Below are 26614 nucleotides of genomic sequence, written 5' to 3' on the forward strand. Positions count from 1 at the left end.
GTATGTGGAAGTAAGCATCCTTGAGATCTAATGTTGACATGTAGTCCTGTTGTTTGAGCAAGGGAATCACGTCTTGAAGTGTCACCATGTGAAAATTATCTGATTTGATGTAAAGATTTAGTGTTCTGAGGTCTAATATGGGTCTCAGTGTTTTGTCCTTTTTTGGAATTAGGAAATACAGGGAGTAAACACCTGTTCCTTTTTGATGGTTGGGTACTAGCTCTATTGCTTCTTTTTGTAACAATGCTTGGACTTCTAGTTGTAACAGATCTAAGTGTTGTTTGGACATGTTGTGTGCTCTTGGAGGCACATTTGGTGGCAAATGTAGGAATTCTATGCAATAACCATGTTGGATAACGGCTAGGACCCACGAGTCTGTAGTTATGTGTTTCCAATGTTGGTAATAATCTGTGAGCCTCCCCCCCACTGGTGTTGTGTGGTGGGGGTTTGTGACGTTGGAGTCACTGTTTAGTTTGTGGGGTTTTTGGGCTTTGGAATTTCCCTCTTGTTTTAGGGAACTGTCCACCCCTATATTGTCCCCGAAAACCTCCTCTTTGATATTGGCCCTGGCTTGTGAGGTGGAAGGCTCTGTGGTTTGGGCCCGAAACCCCCCTCTAAAGTGCGGCTTCCTAAAAGTGCCTCTGCTCTCTGGGGAGTAGAGCGCGCCCATGGTTTTGGCCGTGTCAGCGTCTTTCTTCAGTTTGTCAAATGCTGTATCCACCTCTGGCCCAAACAATTGTTGTCCGTTGAAAGGCATATTCAGCACAGCCTGCTGGATTTCTGGCTTAAATACGGAGATACGTAGCCACACGTGCCTCCGAATGGTCACCGCCGTGTTTACTGTTCTGGCCGCCGTGTCTGCTGAGTCCATAGCCGACCTTATTTGGTTGTTGGAGATAGTTTGGCCCTCCTCGACAACCTGTTGGGCACGCTTCTGGAACTCTTTGGGAAGGTGTTGAATGAAATGTTGCATTTCGTCCCAATGTGCCCTTTCGTATCTTGCCAGTCGCGCTTGCAAATTTGCAATTCGCCATTGATTGACTGCCTGTGCTGAAACCCTTTTGCCTGCTGGATCGAATTTCCGACTTTCTTTGTCGGGTGGTGGTGCGTCTCCAGAAGTTTGTGAGTTTGCCCTTTTCCGGGCTGCTCCTACTACCACCGAATCAGGAGTTAGCTGTTGTGTAATGTACACAGGGTCCGTAGGGGGAGGTTTATATTTCTTCTCCACCCAAGGTGTGATGGCTCTGCTCTTGACTGGATCTTGAAACCCTTTGGCGTGTTTTAACATGCCGGGTAACATTGGCAAACTCTGGTATTGGCTGTGCGTTTATGACAGGGTATTGAACAAGAAGTCATCTTCTATAGGCTCTGAATGCAATGCAACGTTTTGGAAAGTAGCTGCCCTGGAAACCACCTGCATGTAAGCAGTACTGTCCTCTGGTGGTGTAGGCCTTGCCGGGTAGCAATCCGGACTATTAACTGAGACTGGCGCATCATACAGATCCCATGCATCTGGGTCATCTTGGCTCATCCCTGTGTGCGTTGGTGACTGCATCATTGGGGGTGTTGCTACTGGGGACAGGTGTGGCGAGTGCGGTGGCGATGGCTGTGGAGAAAACTGTGGTGGTGATTTTTCTTTAGCCATTTTTGCTTTTGGCTGCATTTCCGCCTCATGGAATGCGAGCTTCCACTTCCTCTTAATTGAAGGAATTCTGATTTTCCCCGTGTCTTTTTGTATATGGAGCATCCTCTGCGTATGGTCTGGCTCTCCCATGCCCAGTTCTTGTTCAAACCTGTGGCCTTGTAATTGTGAGGAAAGGCCCTGTTCGTCAGTATAGGAGCTTTGTTTCGGCTTTGAGTTTCAGCACCCTTTTTCGGCTCCGAAGAAACCTTTTTGGATTTCGGGGTGCTGAGTCTGGTCGGAGCCGGTATCTCGGTGCCGAGTATGTTTGGAGCCGGTATCTCGACCGGAGTCGGATGTCATCGGCTGCTGTGAGGCCTTTTTCGGTGCCGATGTTTGGTCACCGTGCTTTCGGGTAAAGCCATGGCCTGTTGGCGGTGGCGCCCCCTGGGCCTTCATGATTTTTGAGTGAGTTTTTGCCGGGGCTGGTTTACTCACGGTTTGTTGCCTCGTCGGCTGCTCACTCTCTGGCTCGTCCGAGTCCGAATCTGGAATGGAGAATGTCTCCTCTTCTTCGATGTCGGGGTGTCCGGCCGGTGTCGACGCCATTTGAAGTCTTCGAGCTCTACGGTCCCGCAGTGTCTTCTTGGACCAAAATGCCCGACAGGCCTCGCACGTATCCTCTTTGTATTCGGGGGACAAACATAGATTACAGACCAAATGTTGGTCTGTATAAGGATACTTAGCGTGGCATTTGGGGGCAGAGTGGAATGGGGTCCGTTCCATGAGCCTTGAAGACGCACACGGTCGGGCTGACCAGGCCCCGCCGAGGAGTGGAAGCCCCGAAGGGCTGCCGGAGCTCTTCTTTCTTCGGTGTCGATGTGCTATCACTAACCCGGTACCGAGCGCAAACAATACCGTTGAATTTTCCGATTGCTAACTAACTTTTCCGAACCGAAACACGGAGCGAAGAGGTACACGTCCGAACCCGTTGGCGGAAAAAAAATAAACAATCTAAGATGGAGTCGACGCCCATGCACAATGGAGCCGAAAGGGAGGAGTCTCTCGGTCTCATGACTCGAAAAGACTTCTTTGAAGAAAAACAATCTGCAGCTACACATGCCATTGAACATATATATATATATATATATATATATATATATATATATATATATATATATATATATTTAGGCACCAGAATCAATACGATAAGCTAAGTATGTCAAGAGAAGTCTTTACAGTTTTGAAAAATCAACACTGAATGCAAGTTCTGAAGCTGCAATGTTACCCCATGTGAGAGAAAACACTTACGGCAAATAGGTTCTTCACAGCAACTTAAAAGACCAATCTTCGGGACTTAAGCGGAGTGTGGAGCAGGTTCCTAGATCACACCAAAAGCTCACCTCTGGCGGTACTGGGGCATCCGGGTGCAGATCAGCATGAGGTGCCCAATTTACGTCAATGAGGATGGGCCTGGGCAAAAAGATGCTGCAGGTGAGGACTGAGGGACAAGTCAGGGTGAACTACCAAGTGGACTCAGTTCTTGTGATGCACGGGAATGTAGGGACATTAGTGGTCTTCTTCTTGGTCTGGGGCATCTGGGTGCAGAGGATTGTTGGACCGTCTGGTTTCTGTCACCGGCAGCGGGAGCTACAGAAACAGGCTGCAGGCCTGGACTGGTGGTCCAGTCTGGCTTAAAAAACAAGTGGGCTCAGGTCTCACGAGCCTTTTGGGGGGGGCAGGGGAAGCGGGGTTGGATTCCTTGTTCTGGGGCCTCCAGGTGCAGTGGACTGTTGGATTTCCATCAACGGAGGTGGTTTTGGGAGGTTTGCAGACATAGTTATGAAGTACATAGTGGGCAAACTCAAGCTGGGATTCAGCTCTGGAGGGCCTGAGAACCACACTGACACCGCTGGCCCACTTCAGCTCAGGCTCAGATGCAGTGGTATTGTCGGCTGTCGGAATGTTGGTATTCCTGGGTCCTCTCAGGGTGCTCCGCTGTTCCATAGGACTTCCTGGTTCTTGGTTGAAGGATGGCAATCCTCCCAGGCTCTTGGGAGGCACAGGCAGCTGCAGGACGAGGCGTCTTTGACACGATTGAGAAGTCAGCAGGTAGGCTGGCACAGAGTCAGTCACTGGCCTTTAGTTCTCACTTTTGCATCTCTGGAGAGTCCTTCTTCAGGTTGGCAGGATCTGAATTTCTTGTGCAGGGGCTACCCTAAATGCTGAATTTAGGGGCTTTTAGAGGACTGTAGGGTAGCAGCCAAAGGGCTACTTGATCCTGGGGTCACTACGTCCCCTATATGACCACTTCCTGTGGGAAGTGCACATAACCCTGTCTCACAGTTCCTAATTCTGCCATCATCAAGGTGGCAGATTTCTAAATGTTTTGTCCACACCAGGCAGCTCACCTTAGAGGATCACAGTGACCTGAGGGGTGGACACGCCTTCTGACTACTAATTTTCCCAGCCTGTACATGTGACAAATGGGCCCTGGAGCGGGTGGTTGGCATCTCCTCCTTTGACAAAAGCCAGATCTTCATACCAAGGATGGTGGCTCTTTGAAGCCTCCGGCCTTGAGATGCAGATTTGCAGGTAATCCTGTTGGGAGGGGTGTGTAAACACCCCTGCCAGAGCAGGCTTTCTTCCTGACTGCCCAAAAGCAGATGCTCTCACCCTGGGGGTCAGAAACATGTCTGTTAGTGGTAGGCTAGCTAAAACTAGTCGTCCAGTACACCGCCAGCTGGTAGATTTTCAGGGGGCACCCCTACGGTGCCTTTTGGGTGCATGTACTAATAAATCCATCACTGGAATCAGTCAGGGTTTACTAATACCAGCTTTTTGATAACAAACATCCCTAGTTTCAGTGAAGCCATCGTATAGCTGGGGAACTCGTACTGACCAGTGTCCAGCACATGTAGTTAAAATGGGTACCTGAGCACTTTCTATGTCTGAAAATTGGCAAGGACATAGTGTCGCGTAGGCTCTCATTTTTCTAATGAGACTACTGGATTTGGGCAGGAGAATCACTTGCACTGTGGGGACTGAGTCTAACCCACTACAGGTGACACCTGTCGGTCTAATCTGGATTTTGCTCTGGCTAACTAGCAGTGGCTCATCTCTACCCAAGAGCAGGGATGATTGGGCAGCCGAGCGCATGACACAATTGATTCTTCATGGAAACCATGGTCACTCAAATCGCATCAGTTTCTCTCATTTACATTAGTCTCACATTTACAAGGACAATCAGAGGCAGTATATATTTCAATAAAATTGTAATGAAGCAACTGCATTTTAGATAATAAAGCATGTACTGCAATAACCAGGACGATAAAGCATGACAGGATTAAAATTGGGACAAGAAGAGTAAAGCATAGAAATAACGCTACCATATTGTCACTAGAATCATTAAAATAATTCCTACCTAGGCTATATTAGAGCACAGCATGTTAAGCTCTAATTCTGCCCTTCAGGTTCCACTGGGAAGACATCATCCCTCATACCTGAGCAAAAGGCCTGTAGTCTACATAAGCAGCTGCAGCAAAGCGTTCAGCAGTCAGCATACAGTCATGGTCATCTGGCTGAAATCTCCCTCTAACGTGTATGGGACAGAGAAGTGTTTTTATAATAAAACAGCTGATGTTCTGAGAAAATGTCCCTACGTAAGGATGTGTATGTTTCTATGAACACTAGATACAATGCGTTACCACGTTTACTGGCAACCTATCTTACTGCAGCCTTGAGAAAAGCACAGAGTAAAAGAAATGACTTGTTCAAGAATGCAGTGCTGACCTAGGTAAAGAACAGCTAGACAGAGAGAAATAAAACAAGACCGCAAATGTGGCTATTGTTAAAAATCTAAATAAAATATATCTAGGTTAAAGTGCACAGCAGCAGACCTAGTTTGCTAAAATAACATATATGAAGCTATAACTAAAATGGCTACATAACACACTCCCCTTGCCGGTTCAATGCATAATTATGTATAAAAGCTCCTGAAAGTCATACATATGTCAATAATGACAAGTTAAAATACACTTGAGCATGTGTAAAAAGGACAATTTAAAATAATAAACAAAGCTAAATAAAATATATCTAGGCTAAAGTGCACAGCTGAAGGCCTAGTTTGCTAAAATAATGTGTATAAAGCTAGAACTAAAATGGCTACACAACAATAGTAGGGGCATAACTGCCCAGGCAGATGTGTCCACACATGTAATATAATGCACTCTGCTTTAAGGCTGGAAGGCCTGCTGCAGGGTTGACTGAAATATATTGCATGCAGGGTTAATGGGCATGGCACACAAGCTGTGTGCCATGCCTGTTTTCACTTTCAGCTGCACCCAGACCCACAGCCTGCAATGGCAGTCTGCATGTGCTAAGTGAAGGGTCCCTGAGGGTGGCACAATACATGATGCAGCGCTTGGGGACACTCTTTGGTACCCATGCCCTAGGTACCTTGGGTACCATTTACTAGGGACTCAGAGGGGTGCCAAAGGTGTTGCCAATTGGGGAACAATTGTGCAGATTTAGGGAGAAAGATCTAGCACTGGGGACCTGGTAACAGGAACCCACTGCACTTTCAATCAAAGTTGCATCAAATACCAGGCAAAAAGTCTGGGTGACCATGTCAAAAAGGGGCACTTTCCTACAATCAGAATCAACCAATACCTCAAAGGGCAAGGAGAAAAGACCAAAAAAAAGACCTGGCCTACCATATGTACAAAGCGGCACCATCAGCAGCAATACATTGTGTTCCCTGTAAAGTGGCCTGCTAAGTGGTACAAATTCATTACAATTTAATACTCATCAGCAATGGCAAAGGGCTGAGTGTGAACCGATAGCATGCACGGCTACTCAAGAAATGATCAAAGAAAGCAACTTATTGAAAATTTGCATTTCTGAGAGAATGCTGGGAGGTCAAGAGAAGGACTACGGCTAACAGGCTTATAACTCAAATATTTAGGATCGTTCAGAGAGATATTTAACAGAGGGAAGGGAAGGAACAATACTATAAACGTGAAAGGCTGAATGCAGATAACAGGAGCGGGTCTAAAATAAGTCAAGGTAAGAGCAGTGGGCATGAGCAGATCCATGTACAAAGCTGAACACAATAACGAAAAACAAAAACTATAGACATGAGGATTGGAGAGAGCACATGAGATGGTGAACAAAAGACTTACTGATTCAAAAGAAGACAGCTGAATGAGGGTTTTACTGGAGACTAGCATGCAAGCTAATAAGCACAGAAAAGAAATTAAGAGTGGACAGATCATGAACGTATGGAGAGAAAGAAAATAAGTTACCTGTAACTGCAGTTATCCAGTATTGGTATCGATCATAGATTCACATGCTTGAATCATTCCCCGTTGTCGCAGTGGGACTCCAACGGTACAATAATAAAGCAATATGTATCATTACCATAAGCCTCAATGGCAATGAACAGTCTCTGTAATAACATATCCATATCCTTTTTAAAAAAGAACAAACTTGAACTATGATCAGTCAGGTGACAGCGCCCTCTAGAACACTCACCAGAGAGGCTGTTTCCCTCAGAGTTTGAGCACAAGTGTAATCATTTATATGTGTTATAAGGGGAGCCTCTTAGAGGAGGAGGGTGGGTTGCATGTGAATTTATGAAAGACACCAATACTGAATAACTGCAGTTACAGGTAAGTAACTCATTTTCTTATCCAGTATTGGATCTCTCATAGATTCACATGCCTGAATCAGAATAGCAAGTAGTTTCTTTAAGTATGCCTTGAAGCAATATAAATATAATTTGCGGATGGTGGGTAGTAAAAAACAATGCAATATAATTACATTGTCTAACCATAACCTACTAGAAACAGAATGACAGTCATACCAATAATAGCATTTAACAAATAAACAAAGCTAACTAGCAGTATACAAAAGTCCCTATAAATATGAGCTCACCTTAATGGAACAAATGTCGCAGCACCGCCTGTCGTACTGCTGCATCTTCTCCGAGCGCTGATTGCAGGCAGTAATGCTGCGTGAACGTGTGGTTATTCCTCCACGTTGCAGCATGGCAAATCTTCTCCAAAGGGACACCTGCAAACAGAGCAGCTGAGGTGGATACTGCCCTTGTTCAGTATGCTCTGGTTTTAGCTGTAAGCGGTTTACCTGCCTTTGAATGGCAAAACTGGATAATGGTGGAAATCCATCTTGCAATCGTGGCTTTAGTAATTACAGATCCTTGATGTGCTTGATATATATGATCCGAAAAGTTGATCAGATTTGCGTGTTTTTAGTACGATGCAATAGAATTTAAGGCATCTTTTTACATCCAGAGTGTGAAGCGATTTCTCCGCTGGGGTGACCCGACTGGGCAAGAAAGTGTAGAGAATGATTGGTTCATTCAGTTGGGAATGAATCGAGGATTCATTCTTGAAAGAATGTAGTCGTCGGTGAATTGTATGAATGGCTCCTGTGTAGTGAAAGCTTGTATCTCGCTGACTCTTCTCCCAGAGATGAGCGCTAAGAACAACGCTACTTTCCAAGCAAGAAATTTTAAGTCTGTTTTGTGAATAAGTTTAAATGGTGGTTTTATTATCTGTGAGAGTACTACATAGAGTCGCCATTCCAGAGGTTTAGTTCTGACCGGAGGGAAAGCTCTGAATAATCCTTTCATGAAGTGTTTAATTATTCTCTCAGAGAAAAGGGAAGGAAAATGAGATGGCGGTCTATATTGTGATATTGCTGCAAGGTGGACCTTGACCGAAGCATGCACCAATCTAGATTTTGCTAGGGATAGATTACGGCAGTATATGCTCAGGTGATGCTTTAAAAGGATGCAATTTAGATTGTTGACACGATACACAGAATCTCTTCCATTCAAATCTATTTGTTTTGTTGGTGGATTCAGCTCTTGCCTTAGACAGGATATCTTTATAGTTCTGAGGAATGTTTAGGTCTTTGAATTCCTTGAACTCAGGAGCCATGCATACAAGTGGAGAGATGTTGGGTCTGGATGGAGAATGTGGCCCTTGTTCCTGGTTAATAATGTTGGTAGTGGTGGGAGGTGAATGGGTTTGCATTCCGACATCAGGAGAAGTTCTGTAAACCAGTGTTGTCTGGGCCATATGGGAGCAATAAGGATCAGGCGACCCTGGATGTCATTTAGGGGGGTCGCAGTTGTGACCTCTGGCTTGCCCCTTGCGACCCCTGCCACTACCTTTGCGATCCCTGGTTTCAGAGGTGGCGGAAGCAGTGCCAGAAACACAGTGGCAGCACGCCATTATGGACGATGGTTGGGGCTCCTTTCTCTTTGTTTTCTCTCATTTGTTATTACACTGATAGTGAATAATGTTTAATTATTCACTATTCGTGTAATGAATAGAGTACAATTAGCTGGATTAGACCCTCCCTCACAGCTGAGGTAAGCAAAAAAAAAAAGCTTTTACATTTATGTTGTGTGCATGCTTGAGGGTGTGTGTTTAGATGAGTGAGTGTGTGTGAAGTGTGAATGTGTGTATGTGTAAGCGTGTGTGTGGAATTGAAGGTCAAAATGGGTGTGCAACGTCACTTCCGCTACCTGTCATTTTGGGGAATGGACGTTCATGCAGGCAAAAGGGGGAAAGCATAAGGATAAATACCTGACCACCTTATCAAAAGGGCATTCCCCCACAACTCTGGGAGCGGGTACAGACTGGCATAAAACTGGCATTTGGTGTTCTCGTCTGTCGCAAAAAGATCCTGTGCCAGCGTGCCCCAGCATGAGAATATCCTGTTTAGTTGTGTTTGATCCAGGTCCCCCTCGTGACAGTTGTCTGCTGTCCTGCTCAGTTAATCCGCTAAAGTGTAGCTGACTCCGGACAAATTCCACAGATCCTGCGCCTCTAGGGAGAGTGTTAGTGATTGCGTGCCTCTTTCTTTGTTTATGTAATGCAATGCAGGCCGTGTTGGCCATAGGGACCAGCACCGATGAGCCTGTTATTCTTGGAAGAAAAGCCTGTAGATTGAGAAAAATGGCCTTCAACTCCAGACTGTTAATATGCAAGGCTTTCTGTTGCATCAACCACTTTCCTTGAATTTGTAGGTCCTGTAGACTGCCATCCCAGTTCTGCAGAGAGGTGTCTGTGGTTATCACAAAGTCAGGATTATGAGGAAGTGATGTGAGGCCCTGCGATAAAAGAGAAGCTTGGGGCCACAACACTAGGGCGTTCTTCATATTTGGAGTGATGGGCACAATTTCGTCGAACGATTCCTCCATTTGTATCCATTGCTTCTGCAATTCTTCCTGAAGTGGTTTCACCTTGAGCCGTGCAAGAGGCACTGGATGGATTGCAGAAGACATCATGCATAGCAAGGACTTGTACAGACATACTGAAATGGATCTTTTTCTTGAAAGCTTGATTGACAGATCTCTTAATTTGTATTGTCTGTCTTGGGATAAATACACCTTGTTGAATATCATGTCTAGAAGAGCTCCTAGAAACATTATGTTTTGTTTTGTTTTGGGATGGTATCTAATTTTTGCAAATTGATTGTGAGACCTATTTTGTGAAATAGGGTGAGAGAGGCTTGTGTGGAATTGGTAGCTTGTTTTGCTGTTGCGGCCTTGAGGCGTCAATCGTCCAAGTAAGGAAACACTTGATGAACTTGGTTCCTGAGAGTGGCTGCTATTGGTGTCAGGCACTTTGTAAATGAGAGCTGCCGATTTCAGTCTGAAATGGGAGGACTTTGAACTGGTAATGGGTACCAGCCACGGTGAAGCGAAGGTATTTTCTGTGCTTGGGAAGAATGGGGATGTAAAGATATCGGAAAGGGTGACCAACCGGAATGACTATTTGTGTAGAAATGTGTTCAGTGTTCTTAAGACCAGAATGGGTCTCCAATCCCCTCTTTTGTTTCTTATCAGGAAGAATCTGGAATAGAAGCCTATGCCTCTGAGAAAACGGAACTCTCTCAATTGCTCTTTTTGCAAGCATGGTTAGGGCCTCTTTTTTCAATAAGTGAAGATTGGTGGGGGTGCTTGTTGGTGTTTGTATAAACTCCAGAGTATGACCATACTCAACCAGGTCTAACACCCATTTGTCTGATGTTATTTGTTTCCATTGTTGTAAATCTCCGCACCCACCAGATGAAGAGAGGTAACTGTGGCCAGTACCTGTTGTAGGTCACTGGCTGCGACCTATTTCTCTGTTCTGGGAGGATTGTTTTCGGCAGGGGTCTTGTTTGGAGTAGGCTGCTAAAGGTGGCTGTTGGTACTGCTGTTGATAAGGTACCCTATACTGTGACTGAAAGGGCTAATACTGTAGGTGCTTGTAAGAGTAAGTATTGCTGCTCCATCCAGCTGTCAAAAAACGGTTGAGGCGATATCTAGAGCACAATCTATTACCTCAGAGGAGGTGTGCTCTCCTTCCGGTAAGATCATGATCACCTCTCATTTTTTGTCTTCAGGGACGAGGTCTATTAGGTTGCCAATGTCCGACCACATCAATGTCTGACCACATCTGCCTATCATGTTGCCAATGTCTGACCACATCTGCCTATCATGTTGCCAATGTCCGACCACATCTGCCTATCATAGCAGCCTAAGATAGCTAGGGCATTTGCAGCTCGCACTACAGTGGCAGACATGAGGAAGAACTTTTTGTCCATGTCGTCTAAACGTCTACCTTGCCTGTCTGGTGGTGTGGAGAGAAGTGCGGAAAGATTCTTGGATCATCTTTGTGCCGTTTGCGAACTAACTTATTCAGGTTTGGGATGACAAGATAAGCATGCAGGGAATCCTCAGGGGCTTTATATTTCTTGTCTACCCAGGGTGGCACAGATGCCACTGTAGCCAGGTTCTTCATAATTTTAAACCCCTCCTCCCAGATGTAGTCGTTTATGGGGATGGCTCTCAAAGACTTCCTTGCATGTTCCTTAAAGTCATACAAGAAACAATCAGCCTGTTTGACGGAAGTTGGAAGGTGAAATCTGGTGGCTGCTCTATCCATCAAGTTGTGAAACCACCCCCCCCCCCATGTCTTCCAGTTGCAAATCAGATGGATGTGGAGGTGAAGGTATGGGATATAGATATTCATCCCACTAATTTTGTGGAAGAAGATTCTCCTGAATTTCTCCTTCATCTCTTTCCTCGTAAGAAGAAGGGTCCTCTCTTGGTGGTGTTGTCATCGTTGGATGTGGTGTAATTCTTGAATTGGGGGAGGAATAGGTGGAGGCATGGATGATGCAATAGGCTGAGGACGTGGCATCTGATGTTGTATCACAAAATCTCTTAGTCTTGCAGCATAGCTTGCAAGTTTTGTGCTAAGGAGATAGGCAATTGTATCTCTTTTTGCCTTTATTGATAATGTTATTGATGTTCAAAATCTCTCCTTTGCGGAGGAGTGTAATATTGATGATGGTATTGGTCATCATCCTCATAGATGATAAATGTAATCCTGACATTTAATCAGGACATCAGATGGACTATGTGCAGTTCCAAATGGTCCTTCTTAATCAGACTCCTCTAAATCCAATAGATGTGGAGGAGGAAACGGAGAGACCTTACTTGGAGAAGTAATGGATGGTGTAATTGTCTTTGTGGTCACTTTTATTATCGTCAACGATCCCGTCGACTATGTCGTCGTTGACACTATTTCAGGCAGCGTGGTTGTCGTCATAGATATTGATGGTTTGGCCATCAACTGTGCCTTTTTTGGTGGTGTTGTTGATGGTGGTGTAGTTGGGAGCTGTTGTCAATGGTAGCGTTGATGGTGCTGAAATCCTCGTCGATGGGGTGGGCGTGTTGACGGCCGTCATCATAGTTCCTGCAGACGGTCTTGTCGATGAGACAGTATCAACCGCTGTCGATAAGTGCCACCAACAGCGATGTCATAGACAATGGTTCTGTTATCAGTTTTAGACATGGAAAGTTCTCCAGTTTTTTTTAATATGGGCGTAGTAGGTTGAGAAAAGGCCTTCTCTGAGGCGATATGGTGTTTTTCTCATTCTTAGATGGTCTTTATGATGGGATTTGAAGGCCTTATCTTCCTCAGATGGTTTTTCGTAGGACCTCTACCTTTCTAAAGAATCTATGGACGTTTCAGAAGTAGTCGTCTTTTTGGCTCTTGGACTTATGTAGCCACAGAAAGAAGCCTGCCTTCTCTGTATTTTAGGGTCTTTGTAGAAAAGGTTCTACATATTTTGCAGTCCTCTGACTGGTGTAGAGGCAGTAAAGGCATTCTTTATGTGTGTCTTCCACACGTAGATGTTTTGTGCAATAGGACTTGCAGGCTCTGAATAAACATTTTTTTGAGGTTTCAGACATTCTGGATGAGATGGTAATCCTAGGAAGAGAAAAAAATCAGTAGAGCTCAGGGAGACTCCCTTCACACGATGTTGGGTTGAAAATCTGAGGGAGGCAGTCCCTCTGGGGAGTGTTCTAGAAGGTGCTGTCACCTGATTGGTCATAGTTCAAGTGTGGTCCTTGTTTAAAAAGAACATGGATATGTTTTTAAAGAGACTGTTTGTTGCGATTGAGGCCTATGGTAATGATACATACTGCTTTGTTATCATACTGTCAGACTCCCACTTCGACGACGGGGAATGATTGAAAGCATGTGAATCTATGAAAGATACAATACTGGATAAATTAAAAAATCTGTAGCATGAAAAGCAAGCACAGGGTGGATTTTATGTATGTTATCAATTTGGTACAGACCAATAAGAGTAACACAACAAATGTGTGGTTTAAAAGTTAAAGATGACTCTCAGATCTTGGAATCCCAAATTAGCTTCTCTGATCATCACAAGCGTCTTGCTGTAGCCCCCCTGTAACACCTCCACTTACTGCTGCCAATATTCTGACCCAAGCCCAGTCTGACCACACCACTGTAGAGATATAATTTTGCTCAGACTCGTCTCCTCTGCGGTGAATGCTTAGCAAACCACAGATGAACCTGAAGTGTAGACACTTTACTCCTACCAATCAGCCTTATTCCTCAAGAGACTCAGAGTCTGTGGTAGAGTAAATTTTCACCTACAACGAATATGATCAGAAAAACAGTGCAAGTCCTCATCATCATGAAAAGCCCTGCTGCTGACAGTGGCTCACTTACCCTTTCCCCTTCATCTGCGTTGTCATATTCCTCCCTGTCTGGCTCCTTCTTGGGATCAGAAGGCTCTTCCAGGATTGTGTTTATATTGTTCTGGCTCTGGTCAACCAACAAAAAAGACTCAGTGCATTTAAATTTCTATTGACAAGAAATGAGAGGTGAGTAGGAGTACACACACCAGACACCAATAGAACCCACATCAACATAAGGACTAAATATGCAAAAACTGACTCTCTCAGTAGATCTTATCTAAAAACAGTTGATAAAAACTGTGTGCCACCTTTTAGAAACTAAAAACTACACACATGCCTGCAAAAGTGTGAGGTTACAGCCTATAAAAAACTAAAGGGGGAGAGTGCAAAGAGCAGTGGAGGAATTTGTCAATTTCTTGTTCAGAAACGCTGTTGCACTTCTAGTCTGCGGAAGTCAGAAACACCACAACGATAACATAAAACAACCCTTTAAAACATATATAATCAATATGATGCTATGTGTATTGGGGAAAAAAGCCCCTCTATACAACACATACGAGACCAAGATAGCGTAGAGTCACTCGAGAACTTTCATGACCAATTACAAGTTGAAAGAGTTGCTAAAATGCCCTTTCCTAATAGCGTGGCACTACCAGAGGCTTTGCTGTTTTTATCACTGCATTAAAAGTGATTTTGCAGTAGGCTGACCTACTGGGGCAGGAAACATCCACTCTGGGGAAGGATCCAGACCAGTTCTGGAGACTTATAAGCATGCCAGAATCAGAGTGTTGCTATGGAAGAATGTTCCTTCTGTAATCGCTGTATAAATGCATGTACGGAACTGGGTCTCTATATGGTATACCAAAATGAGGTATACTGTGCAGAGTGTCTTGGGGTTTCCTTAAGAGTGGATAGGGGCTTGTTCTAAAATTCCAAAGTGCTCTTTTAGGGGGTGGTGTGATCAAGCAGCCTTCAGCTTATCGGAAAGGAGTGTTAGACATCTGCAAATACACAGTCAATACATGATGCACAGGACTCGATAAGGAGATCCACAACTATTTATGAAAAATAACATGTATCTTTATATATATTTTGGCACCAGAATCAATACCATTAGGTAAGTACGTTTTACAAGAGTTATGAATTTTTACAGGTTTGAAAAATCAACACTTAGAGCGGTAATGTTATCCTATGGAGGAAAGGCATATATTGCATTCCGCACTTAGCAATGACTTACAAGACTGTTCTTATGGAGTGAAGTTAAGGTACGTATAGGGCAATGTCCAAGTCTGTACCAACAGGTCACTTCGGTAGGCACTAGGGTGTCAGGTCCAGAGGTGCTTTTAGTCGTTGGGTGCCCTAATGTTACCTTATAGGAAAAGGAACATATACTGCATTCGGGCACTTAGCTATGACTTACAGGACTGTTCTTCTGGAGGTAATGTACATATAGGGCTAGGTCCAAGGCAGCACCAACAAGTCACTTCAGGAGGCAATGGGGCATCAGGGTGCAGAGGTGCTTTTAGCTTTGAGTGCCCTACTGCTATCCTGTGGGAAAAGGAACACATACTGCATCTGGGCACTTAGCAATGACTTACAGAACTGTTCCTTCTTGAGTTAAGGCTATTTATAGGGCAAGGTCTAAGGCTGCACCAACAGATCACCTTGGGAGGCACAGGAGCGTCCAGGTGCAGAGGTGATTTTCATAGTCGGTGCCCAATGTTATCCTATGTGGGAAAAACAGGTACTGCGTTACAGCACTTCACAGCAACTTACGGGATCAATCTCTTGGACTTAAGGTAAGTATGCAGCAAGGTCCAAGGCCACACCGACGGATCAGAAGGTACTGGGGGGTGGCCGGATGTAGAGGTGCAATACGGTGTTGGGAACCCAATGTTAGTCAATGGGATCGGTCCAGTTAAAAATAGGCTACAGAACTGGACTGGGAGGCCAGTCGGGCTGAACCAGCAAGTAGGCTCAGCTCTCACGATGCTCAGGGACACCTTAGGTTCTCTTCTCTAGGGGTTACGGGTGCAGAGGTTATTGAGGGGTTGAATTTTCACCACAGGGAGCACTTGCGGTAGAGGGGCCTGCAAACAGAGGATGTAGGTGGCGTTTGTGAGTCCAGAGTGGGCAAGTCCAATGTGGGCTTTCAGCTCAGGCTAGGTGGCACAGGTGCAATGGTGCTTTCCGGTGTCAGGTTTTGGTGGTCTTGAGTCTTCTCTGGACTCTTAAGGTGCCTACAGGATGTAGGGAAGCAGCTCTGCTACTCCACAGGAGTTTCTGGGTCTTTGCTAAAGGCTGGAAGTCCTCACAGGCTTTTGGAGGCACAACAGCTTGCAGGAAAAAATTACTATGGCACAATTTGGCGGGAATAGCAGACAGGCCAGCAGGGCTGGTTCCAAGTCAGTAGCTTCTTCCTCAGTCTTTCCTTTCATGACTCTTGAGTGTCCATTTTCGTAGGTCAGCAGGAATCGGATTACTTGGTGCGAGGGCTGTAGGAAGCTGGCCTGGTCTGTGGTGAGCACCTATGGTGTTATCTTATACCAGGTCCAGGTATCCCCTATTAGTGAACTGTAGGAGGCTAGGAAGCCAGGGCTCTCTAGAGGTAGCTGTGGCTCAGAAGCCAAGACTTATCTAGGAGACATGCAAAGCTTATGCAATACACTGTAGTCACACAGCACTTTCACACATGAAAGAACCACACAGTGTTACAAAATGAAAATGTCACTTACCCAGTGTACATCTGTTCGTGGCATTAGTCGCTGCAGATTCACATGTTTGGCACAGTCCGCTGCCTGGTGTTGGGCTCGGAGTATTACAAGTTGTTTTTCTTCGAAGAAGTCTTTTTGGTCACGGGACCGAAGGACTCCTCCCTGTTTGGCTCCATTGCGCATGGGCGTCGACTCCATCTTAGATTGTTTTCCCCGCAGAGGGTGAGGATGGAGTTGTTTGGTATAAATAGTGCCCATGCAATGGAGTGAATATGTATGTATGATAAGAGTTTCTAAAAATTATTTACAAATGTTCAGATGTTTAAGGTTTATGATCTACTTCTAAACGGCTACAGGCTTCCCGGGGAGGTGGGAGGGTACATGTGAATCTGCAGCGACTAATGCCACGAACAGATGTACACTGGGTAAGTGACATTTTCAGTTCGATGGCATATGTTGCTGCAGATACACATGTTTGGCATAGACTGTAAAGCAGTTACCTCCCCTAAAAGCGGTGGTTTAGCCTGTAGGAGTTGAAGTAGTTTGGAATAATGTTCTTAGTACAGCTTGGCCCACTGTAGCTTGTTGTGCATTTAGTACGTCTACACAGTAGTGTTTAGTAAACGTATGAGGCGTAGACCAGGTTGCAGCCTTACATATTTCGCTCATAGGAATGTTTCCTAGAAAGGCCATTGTAGCACCTTTCTTTCTGGTTGAGTGTGCCTTTGGTGTAATAGGCAATTCTCTTTTGGCTTTAAGATAGCATGTTTGAATGCACCTGACTATCCATCTAGCAATGCCTTGTTTAGAGATTGGATTTCCTATGTGTGGTTTTTGAAAAGCTATGAACAGTTGTTTTGTTTTCCTGATTAGCTTTGTTCTGTCAATGTAATACATTAGTGCTCTTTTGATGTCCAATGTATGTAGTGCCCTTTCAGCCACAGAATTTGGTTGTGGGAAGAACACTGGCAATTCTACTGTTTGATTTAAATGGAATGGTGAGATTACTTTTGGCAGAAATTTAGGATTTGTTCTTAGAACTATTTTATTGTTGTGTATTTGAATAAATGGTTCTTGTATGGTAAATGCCTGTATTTCACTTACTCTTCTGAGGGATGTGATTGCAATGAGAAATGCGACCTTCCAGGTTAGATATTGCATTTCACAGGAATGCATGGGTTCGAAAGGGGGACCCATGAGTCTTGTTAAGACGATGTTAAGGTTCCATGAAGGAACTGGTGGTGTTCTTGGTGGTATAATTCTTTTTAGCCCTTCCATGAATGCTTTAATAACTGGTATTCTAAATAGAGACGATGAATGAGTAGTTTGTAGGTAAGCAGATATAGCTGCGAGGTGTATTTTTATAGATGAAAAAGCGAGATTCGCTTTTTGCAAATGTAGTAAGTATCCTACTATGTCTTTAGTAGAGGCATGTACTGGTTGTATTTGATTGGCATGGCAGTAGTAAACAAATCTTTTCCACTTAGATGCATAGCAGTGTCTAGTGGAAGGTTTTCTAGCTTGTTTTATGACCTCCATGCATTCTTGTGTGAGGTCCAAGTGTCCAAATTCTAGGATTTCAGGAGCCAAATTGCCAGATTCAATGATGCTGGGTTTGGATGTCTGATCTGTTGTTTGTGTTGTGTTAACAGATCTGGCCTGTTGGGTAGTTTGACATGCGGTACTAGTGAAAGGTCTAGTAGAGTTGTATACCAAGGTTGTCTTGCCCATGTGGGTGCTATCAGTATGAGTTTGAGTTGGTTTTGACTCAACTTGTTTACTAGATATGGAAGGAGAGGGAGAGGGGGAAAAGCGTACGCAAATATCCCTGACCAATTCATCCATAGAGCATTGCCTTGTGATTCGCGGTGTGGGTACCTGGATGCGAAGTTTTGGCATTTTGAGTTTTCTCTTGTTGCGAACAAATCTATCTGGGGTGTTCCCCAAATTTGAAAGTACTTGTTCAGAACTTGGGGGTGAATTTCCCATTCGTGGACTTGTTGGTGGTCTCGCGAAAGGTTGTCTGCTAGTTGGTTTTGTATTCCTGGAATAAATTGTGCTATTAGGCGAATGTTGTTGTGAATCGCCCACTGCCAAATTTTTTGTGTTAGGAGGCACAATTGTGTTGAGTGTGTTCCTCCTTGTTTGTTTAGATAATACATTGTTGTCATGTTGTCTGTTTTGACAAGAATGTATTTGTGTGTTATTATGGGTTGGAAGGCTTTTAACGCTAGAAATACTGCCAACAGTTCTAGGTAATTGATATGAAGTTTTGTTTCGTGTATATCCCATTGTCCTTGAATGCTGTGGTGATTGAGGTGTGCTCCCCACCCTGTCATGGAAGCATCTGTTGTTATAACGTATTGAGGCACTGGGTCCTGAAATGTCCGCCCTTTGTTTAAATTTTTGCTGTTCCACCATAGAAGCGAGAGGTATGTTTGGCGGTCTACCAACACCAGATTTTGAAGTTGACCCTGTGCCTGTGACCATTGTGATGCTAGACACTGTTGTAAGGGTCGCATGTGTAGTCTTGCGTTTGGGACAATGGCTATGCATGATGACATCATGCCTAGAAGTTTTAGCACAAGTTTTGCTTGTATCTTTTGGTTTGGAAACATAGCACTTATTAGCTTGTGGAATGCTTGCACTCTTTGTGGACTTGGAGTGGCAATTCCTTTTGATGTGTTGATGGTTGCTCCTAGATATTGTTGTGTTTGACACGGTTCTAGGTGTGATTTTGTGTAGTTGATGGAAAACCCCAGTTTGTGAAGGGTTTGTATGACAAAGGTGGTGTCGTTTGCGCATTTTTTTACTGTGTTGGTTTTGATTAGCCAGTCGTCTAGGTAAGGGAACACATGTATCTGTTGTCTCCTGATGTGTGCTGCTACTACTGCTAGACATTTTGTGAACACTCTTGGTGCAGTTGTTATTCCGAATGGCAACACCTTGAATTGGTAATGTATTCCTTTGAATACGAACCGTAGGTACTTTCTGTGAGAAGGGTGTATTGGTATATGAAAGTACGCATCCTTTAGGTCTAATGTGGTCATGTAATCTTGCTGTTTGAGCAGTGGAATGATGTCTTGTAGTGTGACCATGTGAAAATGGTCCGATATGATGTAGGTATTTAGTGTCCTGAGATCTAATATTGGTCTTAATGTTTCGTCTCTTTTTGGAATTAGAAAGTACAGGGAGTAAACTCCTGTGTTTTTTTGTTGTACTGGTACTAATTCTATTGCATCCTTTTGCAGTAGTGCTTGAACTTCTAGTCCTAAAAGTTCTAAATGATGTTGTGACATTTTGCGTGTTTTGGGGGGGATGTTTGGTGGGAAGTTGTGGAATTCTATGCAATAGCCATGTTGGATTATTGCTAATACCCAATTGTCTGTTGTAATCTGTTGCCAAGCTTGGTAGAATTGGCTTAGTCTTCCCCCCACTGGTGTTGAGTGAAGGGGTTGCGTGACTTGAAAGTCACTGTTTAGGTGGAGGTGTTTTTGGAGTCTGGAATCTTCCCCTACTCCTTGGGAATTGACCCCCCCGATATCCCCTGAAACCACCCCTTTGGAAGGAACCCTGATATGGTGTGGTTCTTGATTGTTGGCTGGTGGTGTCTGTGGGTTGGCCACGAAACCCCCCTCTAAATGGAGTTTTTCTGAAAGAGCCTCTGCTCTGCGGGGAGTAGAGTGCGCCCATGGCTTTGGCCGTGTCTGTGTCCTTTTTAAGTTTTTCAATGGCTGTATCCACTTCCGAGCCAAACAGTTGTTTCTCGTTGAAGGGCATATTAAGGACAGCCTGCTGGATTTCAGGTTTGAAGCCTGAAGTGCGTAGCCAAGCGTGTCTCCTTATGGTGACAGCAGTGTTGACTGTTCTTGCTGCAGTATCGGCTGCGTCTAGTGAAGAGCGGATTTGATTGTTTGAGATCGTTTGTCCCTCTTCCACTATTTGCTGCGCCCTTTTTTGGTATTCCTGGGGAAGATGGTCTACGAGAAGTTGCATCTCGTCCCAGTGTGCGCGGTCATATCTGGCCAGCAGCGCTTGTGAATTTGCGATGCGCCACTGGTTGGCTGCCTGTGACGCCACTCTTTTCCCTGCCGCGTCAAATTTTCTGCTTTCTTTGTCCGGAGGTGGGGCGTCGCCAGATGTATGTGAATTTGCTCTTTTGCGAGCTGCCCCTACTACCACAGAGTCGGGTGGTAACTGTGAAGTAATAAACACTGGGTCTGTGGGTGGTGGTTTGTATTTCTTATCCACCCTTGGGGTGATGGCTCTTGATTTTACGGGCTCCTCAAAAATTTGTTTTGCGTGCCGTAACATCCCTGGTAGCATTGGGAGACATTGATATTGGCTATGTGTAGCCGAGAGGGTGTTAAATAAGAAATCATCCTCTATAGGATCGGAATGCAGTTGGACATTGTGGAAGTCTGCAGCCCTAGCCACCAGTTGCGAGTATGAGGTACTGTCCTCTGGCGGTGACGGCTTTGTGGGGTATGACTCGGGATCATTGTCCGGCACTGGGGTGTCATACAGGTCCCAAGCGTCTTGATCCTGATCGTCATGACTTATGGTAGTTTGCGCTGGTGAGTGCATTTGTGGCGGTGTTTGTGCCGGCGATGCTTGTGGAGGAGAGGGCGGAGGCGTGACTTTTTTAACCACTTTGGCTTGTGGTTGTGTGTCATCCTTTGGAAGTCCGATCTTTCTTTTCCTCATGATTGGGGGAAGGGTTGATATCTTCCCTGTATCTTGCTGGATGCACAGTCTCTTTTGTGTGTAGTCCGATTCTACACTTTGGAGCTCTTGTCCAAATTTGTGCATTTGGCCACTTAGTCCTTGTTCCTCTGAGTAGGATGAAGGTGTGGTATTTTTCGGCGCCGAGAGAGAATGTTTTTTCGGTTTCGGCACCGACAGAATTTTTGTTCCTTTCGGCACGGATTCTCGGTGCCGATGTCTTTCGGTGCCGGTATCTTGTTTTTGTCTCTCGGAGCCGCTTTCTCGGCTCCGAGGTTGCTCCATGGCGGTCCCTCGACCGGAGTCGGGTGTCTTCGCTATGGGCGTGCCCTTTTTCGGCCCCTTCGACGGGTCGCCTGATTTATGGGTCGAGCCATGGCCTGTTGGCAGTGGCGTCCCCTGGGCTTTTGGTTTGTCGATGGGTTTACTTTTCGACGTCTTACTCACAGTTTGTTGCTGTTGTTCGACGTCGGAGTCTCCGGATTCTGATTCCGGAACCGAGAATGTTTCCTCTTCGTCGTCGAAACGTTGTTTTGTCGACGTGGACGCCATTTGGTGACGCCTGGCTCTTCGGTCCCGGAGTGTTTTTCTGGACCGGAAGGCTCGACAGGCTTCACAGGTATCCTCCTTGTGCTCGGGGGACAAGCACAAGTTACAGACCAAGTGCTGATCTGTATAAGGATACTTACTGTGACATTTTGGGCAGAAACGAAACGGGGTCCGTTCCATCGGCTTCGATGTCGCACGCGGTCGGGCCGACCAGGCCCCGATGGGGGATCGAAACTGCCCCAAAGTCTTCCGATGATCGGTGTCGATGTACCTAACTATCCCGATACCGAACGGAACAATACCGACGCTTTCTTCCGAGATTCTGACTAACTTTCCGAACCGAAACACGGAGCGAAAAGGAATACGTCCGAACCCGACAGCGGAAAAAAAACAATCTAAGATGGAGTCGACGCCCATGCGCAATGGAGCCAAAGAGGGAGGAGTCCTTCGGTCCCGTGACCAAAAAGACTTCTTCGAAGAAAAACAACTTGTAATACTCCGAGCCCAACACCAGGCAGCGGACTGTGCCAAACATGTGTATCTGCAGCAACATATGCCATCGAACATGAAGGTACTTTATTATGGTAACATGAATGCTATATTATTAATAGTCAGTCCTCCAAATGGAGGTAAGTAAACACACTATCATATACACATTAGCAATCAGTAAAGAGCATAAAAGGCAATAGCTCTAGGCCCTAAGGGAAAGCCAAACCATACACTAAGAAAGTGGAATGCGAGACACAGTCCCCTACCCAAGGATGTGGAATCGGTAGAGGGGGAGCTGGAGGAACTAGGAACCCCAAGATATCAGAGTGACCCCCAGCGATCACGAGAGCAGAGATAAGTAACTGGTTTTCCCCAAACCCAACAGGAAGACTTTGGAAAAGGAATGTGCAAGACCAAACAAGACTGAAAGAACTCAAAGGTAGATCCTGTCAGTAGAGGATCTCCAAAAGAAGGGGACCAAGTCCAGTTCGAGATGGAGTGTCAGGTGGTGGAAGAAGCCACTACCGCATCTCTTGTGGATGCAGGAACAGGTTGACGGTGGACAAAGAAGGCCAGCAGTGCAGCACCGGAGATGAAGAGGTGCCCAGGAGTGATGCAAGTGGTGTCCCACATCGGCGGTCGAGATGCAGTCGGTCAGTGGTGCTGGAACCACCAACAAGCTTTGGCAAATGCGAGAGACTGGGAAGAAGGTTTGCAAGGCTGAAGAGGGCCAGCAAGGTCCAGGGGACACAACCCCAGGAGGGGAGTCCGGGGTGACCATCAGCAGCTGGGAGTCACAAGAAGAGGAGGCAGCCCCCACAGGCAACCCACTGGCAGCAGGCACAGTAGTCTTAGGGAGGACCACTCAGCATACCTAAAGAGGAGTCGCTGGAGCAGCAGGCAGGAGATGGTGTTTTGCAGGAAGAGGTGCTGGGGCTACACGAAGCCTGAAGGTCCCTTTGAGGAGGAGCAAACAAGCCTTGGTAGCTGCAAGAGTCGTAGTACACAGGGGTACTGTCCTGCAAGGAGAGGCAGGGGCTTACTGGGTCCCAAGTTAGACAGCTGTCACAGAGGACCAAGGGGACCACTCCAGACCACCACCGGTGATGCAAGATCCATGCAGTTCTGGAGGAGGGCAGGTCCACGCAGCCGGTCGTCGCTGCAGTTGGTGCCTGCTGATGCGGGGAGTGACTCACTCCAAGAGAGATTTCTTCTTACTTCTTGTGCAGGCTGAAGTCTTGCCGCCCTCAGAGGATGCACAGTTGGGGAAATGCTGCAGTTGCTGGAAGGAGCCGGAACAATGTTGCAGAGCGGAGTCGTCACTAAAGATGCAGATTGTTGGATCCTGGAGGGCCCAGTTGCAGTCCCAGTGGCCAGAAGATGAAGTAAATGATGCAGAGGAGTCCTGCTGAAAAACTGCATGTCGAATCTGAGGACCCACCCAGGAGGGAGAACCTAAATAGCCTAGGAATGTGGACTGGTTACCTAGTGGGGTGACCAACTATCAGGAGGGGGCTGTGATCTCACCTACCTGACCTCGCCACTCTGAGGCTCCCAGGGGCCTCTGTCTACCTTGGATTCAAGATGGCAGAATCATGTGGCCACCTGGAGGAGCTCTGGACGCCACCCCTGGAGTGGTGATGGACAGGGGAGTGGTTACTCCCCTTTCCTTTGTCCAGTTTCGGGCCAGAGCTTGGACGAGGGTCCCTGGACTGGTGCAAACCAGTTATATCAAGGAGGGCACCAAATGTGGCTACCCCTTCCAAGCCATGTAACACCTATTTACAAGGGAGAGGGTATTACCACACTCTCCCATGGGGAATCATTTGTTCTCCCTTCCTCTGCCTGAGCCGGTCAAGCAGCAGGTGGGCAGAAACCTCTCTGGGGGTGGCAGCAGCACAGGCTGCCCGGAAAACCCCAGCAGGCTGGTAGGAGCAATGCTGGAGGTCCTCTAAGGAGCCTCTAGAGTGCATGGAATCATACAACCAACACTGGCAACAGTATTGGGGTACGATTCCGACATGCTTGACACCAAACATGCCTAGGTTTGGAGTTACTATTATGTAGTTGGACACCTGTGTCCAGTACATGGGTAAAATGGCTTCCCCACACTCAGGAAGTCCAGGAAAATGGAGCTGGAGTTCGTAGGAGCACCTCCCCTCAATACAGGGGTGCCCTCATACACAAGTCCCTGCACTTTGCCTTCTGGGCTAGGAGGGCTTACCCTAGGGGTGACTTACAGTGACCTGGTGTAGTGACCTGTAGTGAAAGGGTGCATGCACCTTTTCACGCAGGTTGCAATGGCAGGCCTGCAAACACATTTTGCATGGGCTCTTATGGGTGGCATAATGCATGCTGTAGCCCATGGGGTATCCCAGGTGCCCCAATGCCCTGGGTACCTAAGTACCATATACTACAGACTTAAAAGGGGGCACCAGTATGCCAATTGTGGGGTGTGCAAAATCTTAGGCAACCAAAGTTATGCTGAGCTGCAAGTGAGAACTTTGCAAAAGGCCAAGACTGACAGGGCATAAAGCTGTTGCTCATGCATAATAGTAGAATCTTAGGAGCAGCATCTTATATATACCTCAACCAACAAGGCAATGCATCTTAAAAGGAAATCCTTGCTCATTTGGGAGTCAAATGCAAAGAGATGGTAAGAAATAGGAGGAAATGTCTATATCTCTGCCAATGTATTTATCAGTGATAAGGTGGGATGGGTGCACCTTTTCAGCTGTTTAAGCACTTTGAGGAGATACATGAGGTAGAGTTAAACGCATGATAAATGTATTGAGTTGATTCAAAATGCCGTGTACGAGAGGTATGACTCCTATTTTCCAGCACATCTTCTGTCAGTATAAAGAAAATCATTTGGAGAAGTCTTATTACGAAATGGGAAATGTCAACAGGCATGCACCTGGCAGGTAATATCTTAACAGGCGTACTTGTTTTAGATATACAAGGTAGACCTGGCCACAACAAATATTCTTTAGTCTAATAAACCACCTACCAGGATAGAGGTGAACACAATGCACTAATATTGGTACTCTGGCCTACCTTTCTTTGCACTTAGCACTGAGCTATTAAGAAAACAATGTTTCAGTCTCTGACTTTCAATAAATTAATTTACCCAACATTACAATCACATCACTCAAACATTGTATACACTGCATTAAGGCCATGGTGTTAAATAATATCAGCCTACCAGGCTGACTTGCTACCATGTTACCAGAATCAGAATACATGTTACTGAATCAAAGGACTGAAAAATCAAGCTTACCACTAAACTAATAGGAGGCAATACTGTCAGACGACGTGTTCTGAAAACAATCAAACTGCTGCCGATATTCATAAAAGGCAGTTGGAGAACCTGTCAACCCACCTCTCCCTCCCACGCATTCCACCCCTCCCTCAATCTGGTCCTCCACAAGGAGGAGTGCTTGCGTAGCAACAGAGAAAGCCCACTGATCTATTTCTTACTGACCTGTGATTGATTCGGTAGTGGAGTACTGGTGAGCCAGAAATCGAGGTCAGATGTCTGAAATAAAACAAGGAAGGTATATCAAGTCCATAACTTAACAACTACATTATATATAGGCCAACCGTAGAAAACATGAGGGGCATTTAATAATGCAATTGGCAGTCAACAGGTCTTATTTTCACTTAGCTGCTAACTTGTTTAGGAGTGGGGGATAAGGGGTCCAGCTAACTAATGAAAATGACCACAAAGCATGCCCTTCGATGAAGTTAAAAGAAGTACATAAAAGTCATGAACTACATCTTTCATTAAGAATGCACAAGCTTAAAGAAAGATTTAACTATGGAAAATATATAATATTAATTGCACTATCTCAGGTTTAACTGCACTATCTTAGGTTTAGCGGAAAAAACGGGAATCGATAGTCACTTTAACCAAATACGCACTAATAAGTAAAAGTGATAACAAAATAAAAACTCTCGGTTTGGGGATGGTGACAAGACCAGATGATGAAAAACAATTTTAAGCAGGTTACCAGCCTTCAATGAAGATTCACTATGGTGGGTATCCTTGACATAAGGACAAGCTTTCAAATATTTCTTCAGATGGAAACTTCTACCTGCAGATTACTCACCTGAAGAACTACCCCAGGCGTAAGACTGGATCCTAAAAACGTCAAAGTCCTCATGTTGTGGATAGGGGACGCTGGCTTCATAATGACACCAGAAGTGGTATCAGGTGACATCACCAAAGCTATATAGTGCCCAACCCCAGCGCACCATCAGCTCCCTTTTCCATTCCTTTTAGGTGGATCTGGGGCGATAGTCTCTCTTAGTCTACTCACTAAAAAAACAAATTAACTGCACAGTACTATTTCTCCCCCTAAGAAATCAGAGCTTAAACTCTGTAGGGATTGGGAGGGACAGATGACCATTTTGGACCCCCACTCTATCTACCGATGCCTCAGCTCTGACCAGAATCCTGTTGCAGTATTC

General features: G+C 45.5%; 1 protein-coding gene across 1 annotated transcript in view; it reads right to left on the reverse strand.

The window, feature by feature from the left end:
- The window catches only part of AP3D1 (adaptor related protein complex 3 subunit delta 1), a 437106-nt gene that overhangs the window by 119125 nt on the left and 291367 nt on the right, over positions 1–26614 (reverse strand). The window contains exons 24-25 of the mRNA XM_069217822.1: positions 25626–25679; positions 13696–13791 (exon numbers count right to left, since the gene is read on the reverse strand). Coding sequence (XP_069073923.1) covers positions 13696–13791; positions 25626–25679 — 150 coding nt within the window. The remainder of the gene's footprint in view (positions 1–13695; positions 13792–25625; positions 25680–26614) is intronic.

The sequence above is a fragment of the Pleurodeles waltl genome, chromosome 12 (genome assembly GCF_031143425.1).
Source record: "Pleurodeles waltl isolate 20211129_DDA chromosome 12, aPleWal1.hap1.20221129, whole genome shotgun sequence".
Classification (NCBI taxonomy): domain Eukaryota; kingdom Metazoa; phylum Chordata; class Amphibia; order Caudata; family Salamandridae; genus Pleurodeles; species Pleurodeles waltl.